Source organism: Phyllobates terribilis, unplaced genomic scaffold, assembly GCF_046119375.1.
Source record: "Phyllobates terribilis strain yellow unplaced genomic scaffold, ASM4611937v1 Scaffold_3__8_contigs__length_932513732, whole genome shotgun sequence".
NCBI lineage: Eukaryota > Metazoa > Chordata > Amphibia > Anura > Dendrobatidae > Phyllobates > Phyllobates terribilis.
This window is the reverse complement of record NW_027362763.1, coordinates 413408167-413412962: the sequence shown is the minus strand read 5'-3', so window position 1 is coordinate 413412962 and position 4796 is coordinate 413408167. Positions and strand designations below refer to the sequence as shown.

General features: G+C 38.5%; 1 protein-coding gene across 1 annotated transcript; it reads right to left on the bottom strand.

The window, feature by feature from the left end:
• Positions 1 to 1719: 1719 nt before the first annotated feature.
• Positions 1720 to 4552, bottom strand: LOC141259504 (nuclear receptor subfamily 0 group B member 1-like). The gene is made up of 2 exons (XM_073675615.1): positions 3874 to 4552; positions 1720 to 2524 (listed from the first exon to the last, which is right to left on the bottom strand). Exons 1-2 carry the CDS (start codon positions 4424 to 4426, stop codon positions 2283 to 2285), a joined length of 795 nt encoding a protein of 264 aa, XP_073531716.1. The 5' UTR covers positions 4427 to 4552; the 3' UTR covers positions 1720 to 2282.
• Between the last annotated feature and the right edge of the window lie 244 nt (positions 4553 to 4796).

Genomic DNA, 4796 nt, shown 5'->3' with positions numbered 1-4796 from the left:
TTAAATACCTGCCGCAATGGAGAAATGAGGTACCGGTGTGGCTGGCCGGATAAGTCATGCATGGCTGTTGGCGCCACCATCACAGCAGCCCACCGCGCTCCAATGGAAGCACGGTAGGAAGCGGATGTGACGTCGACATGCGTCCCACCGTGGAACACAAGGAAGAAATGGGTATAGATAGGACCGGGGCGCAGATGCAATAGAACTGAATGAAGCACCAGATGGCGCCGAGGTAAGGGATATGTAGAGCCAAGTAATACCACCAATACCACCTTCGTGGTGTGAAGCAAAAGAAAATATAAAAGAAAATATAAAGGTAGCCAATGGTCTAAGAATGGCCCCCAGGCCTGACCTGCTGTTAGATTGCCCCTTGCCCATCAGTGTTACAATGACAGACAATAATGCTTTTGTATACTGGGTATAACAAATCCAAAGCAAGATACAGTTTACATACATATGTTCAACAGATCATGGTGTGGAGTACTCTAGTTGGATTAAAAAATATATGTAGGTAAAAAAAAAATTGTTTCAGAAATTTTAAAAGCGCTTTATTCTTGGTGTTAAAAACCCCAAAACACATGTTATGGTATTTCCACGATCTAAACCCGTGTAATAATCTTAATGTGATGAATGAATGACATAAAAAATGCAGAAAACAACAAAAGTGCATTTTTTTTCCAATTTCACCTCCAAAAAATTAATCAAAAATGTATATGTACGGCAAAATACTTTTAGCAACAAAAATATGACTCGTCGCACAAAACAAATGCCCTCACGTGGCTGCACTGGTGGAAAAGAGACATATTTTTTTTACATGACATGTTCAGTTATCATGAAAAAGTAGCAAAAGTATAGAAAAAATATACTTGCTTCACCTGTAGGATAAAAGTAACACCTTATTTATGGTGCACGGTAAAATATATTCATATCAAATGTAAAGGAAGAATTGCTGAGGTGTTTTTTCGTTATTCCTCCTGCTCCCCCAAAATAGTAAAGTCAATCAATAAGTTATGTGTAACCCAAAATGATGTCACTGAAAAATACTACACATCCCATAAAAACCTAGCCTTATAGACCTACGTTGATGTAAAAATGAAAACGTTATGGGTGTTTGAATGCAGCGATTCAAAAATGAAGGAATGACACCAAAGTAGGCTCAGTCGGGACAGGTTCACGCGAACGAATAAAAATCGTTCAGTGTTCACTAGAAAAGTGGGACTTTTTTTTTTCTCTCATCTTTCGTGTGCATTTGAAGTGCAATCCTTTCTTTTACAGCAGCAGCTATTAATCATTTACAAGACCAGTTAGTTCCCTGAGTTACAGAATTGTAATGTGTCCATCAAATTCGGATTCGCTACTGTGGCTCCGTATGGCATCCGATTTTTTTCACGCACCCATTAAATGGATGAATCTCATCCGACTTATGTAAGAAACTAGTGCATGTGTGATTTTTTTTTTTCACACGCAGATTTGGTCATTGAAAAATATCGCTCATCTGCACTGCCCCATTAAATAAAATTGGTCCGAGTGCTGTCTGTTCTTATGACGAACAGCACTCAGTCCTAAAATACTGTCGTATGAACAAGCCCTAATGGTAACTTGAGTTGGTACCTAAAATGTCCATAACAGTATGTTGTTACAAAAAAACATAAAGTCCAGATAGAAACATTTAGCAGTTCACAACGTGAATGTTAGTACTACCAAAGAAATACAAGTCTGTTTAGTAATAAAATATTTTATTTTACTTTATATTGATGATATTAAAAATAAATAAATAAACATTTTAGCATAAGTGCAAAGTTCATCTTAGAATATAATAGAGATAATGGAAAAATACAGACTTGGGATCCTCATTGTAAAAACTTTACCCAGCGCTCCAACAAATTAGCTATTAGCTCCAGTGGTGGTCGGACGTAAACAGTAAAAAGTGCAGAATACCCCCGCTCTGCTCACTGTGCAGTGTCCATTTGCAGGTGCTGCAACCAGCTCTTATTCACTTTCATAGGAACTGGGCTGTAATTTTTGAGAACGACCATTGCGCTTTTCAGCTCCGTTCAATGTTTTCATCTGGTTTCAAAGCTAATAGCTAATCAGTAAGGTTCCTGAGGTCAGTGATATTGGTATATAATAAATAATATAATAATAATACATTATTATTATTATTATAATTATTGGTAACCCAACCTTATGATAGATTATCAAGTAAGCTCTTCAACTGCTTATTCATCTACTAGCAAATAGCAACATTTAAATAATAGCAATATTCCTATGCATTTTTTTTTTCAGTTGAAAAACAATGTTTCAAGCAATAGATCTTCCAAATTGATCTCTCCAGAGATGGGTCTAAAAAAGAGTTCTGTGATAACTTCTGAGTCAATGGCTTTTAGAATGTCCAGAGCCTCCAGCATTCTCGTGAAACGGACGTGACTCATGTTCTGCATCATTGATGTGAACTCCATCAGCGTTTGTTGAGCCTCCAGTTGTAGGGTCTGAACATACTGGGGGAATCTCATACCTCTGATTCCTTGTGGCAAAGAAAGAAAAGAAAATGGTAAGGCTATTTGCAATCAATATTTCCTAGCAGATAGGCATACAGGGTTAGCAAATCTGAATTGGCAAAAAAGAAGTGCCCTTCACACATGTAATTAATATTAATTATCAATAGTCTGTATTAACCTCTTTCGACACATACAGTAGCTCTTGAACTACAGCAATAAGGTGAAGCTGTGAAATGAACGTGTAATGAATAGCACTGTGATCAGTACATTTGATAGGAACCTCATATCGTAGACTAAATACAGTTTATGACTATGTCCTGGTTGAACTGAGATAATTTCAAAGCTCCTAGCTCTACCAGCCTCTGGAACTCAAGATGATTGTCCCAGTACTTGCACTTATCACAAACCACCCATCCATAATAACTATAACCAAACACTAGTTACCATTTTATTATCTCAAAGTCCTAATTAATTTTTGGACTTCAAATATGGTCTCGCTAACCTTTAAATATTATACCGAAGGAGGCTTTCTGACTTAAGGGCTCTGAATACCATAAAATCAGCCAAGCCTACTATGTAATCTAATGTAAATAGGGTCTCCCACCAAAGAATCCTTATGTCCGTTCCTTTTGTTGACGATAATTTACCACTGGTGGTGTCTGGCAGGGACTTACTCCACTCTCCCCATTGAAAACATATGTTTGGCCGAACCGAGAGTGCGCTAGAATGGGGTGGGACAGGAGAGACATCTGTCAGATGCACAAGCATTTAGTAGAAAGTTATCTGATGTGAATAGGCAATGTAGGTCCCAACACAAACCCTAGTGCCACCCCTCCTAGATATGGCACCTACTCTGTAATGGGTAACCTTGATCTCCAACGTGACCCTAGGAAATCCCTAGCTGCTAGGATATGGTATCATACAACAAAAGATACAATGGACATTGAAGAGCGAATAGGGATATGGCCAAAACTCAACAACTATGTCTAACTGCCAAAGTAGATAAATTAATCTATATACATGTATGCAAAAAAAGCTGAGTATTTCAAAGAATAAAAATAACACAAAGGGCAGAAAATCGATGATCATCGATGTGGCATGTTGATCAGCATACATTTACTTGAATTTCTAGGTTTCATTGGTTCCCTTCTCTCCCCAATACCAGTATGACTATTGAAATGTTTACATTGGGAAGTGAATGTGAATGATCATTCACACGGATGATTTTTTCAGTGAATAAAAACAGTCTCAATCAAAAAAGCTAATAGGATGAGGCTCCACTGTAGCATTGCTTCTGCGTTCACACCTCTCCATCCGTGATAAATTTTATATCAAACGTCTTTATAAAGCAGCATATTTAACAATCGAATCTTACCTGGGTTAAACAACACCATGCCTTTAAGGTAGGCATATTCTTTGGTGCAAATGTCCAAGCTCCAGAGTTTATGCAGAAACATCTGTAGTCTTTGCACTTCTTTGAAAGGCACTCCAGCATCAGATGTCAATGAGATATCAGCAGTGTTAGATGACTGGTTAAGAAGGATCTTCTTCAGTAGACTTGGCATAGAAAGTTCTTCCCATTCAAAATTAACTCTTTCCTGAGCCAGTCCTAAAACAAATAGTGGTGCCCAGCACTTCCTTACCAGCAAGATCTGGTCATCTTGGAGCAGCTGATAGAAGGAAGGTAGATTTCTTATAAAAGTCACTGTCTTTAATAGAACATCTGAGGCTTTTTGGCAGATAACATCTGGATTTTTGAGTAGCACTTTCCTATTTCCGTCACAGGGGCATCCTCTAGTTGGATTACATATGTGTTGGTGAAGATTTGTTTTTGTGGCGCTGCCTGAATTAAGCATTTGGAAAAGAATACTGTTGACTGGATCTCGCTTACACTGACAGGTTCCTGGTCTTTCAGACCTACAAGCCATTGCTGTGCTGTAGGCAACCGAAGTACCTAAGCTGATGTGAAGGGTGTCAGAGAAGCAAGTCAGTCTTCCTATGTCATCAGTTAGGCAATGTGATCTTTTATATACTCAGAAGCAATGTGACCATGTGGTGTGTCAACGCGGCCTTGAACTTTATTCTTACTAGAGTGTTTTCATTCACAATCACTCAAGGTGTGGCTAAAACCGCCCTATCTGAAAGAGCTAAAATTATCTGAATGAGGAGACTGGTCACGGATAGGAACGGAACAATAAGAAAATACCTTGTTTACAGACTTCTGTCAGTCTGATATGGTGGAAAGCTGTGCCATGATATCAAGGACACATAGGCTGCCAGCGCTAAGTGTATTCCTGC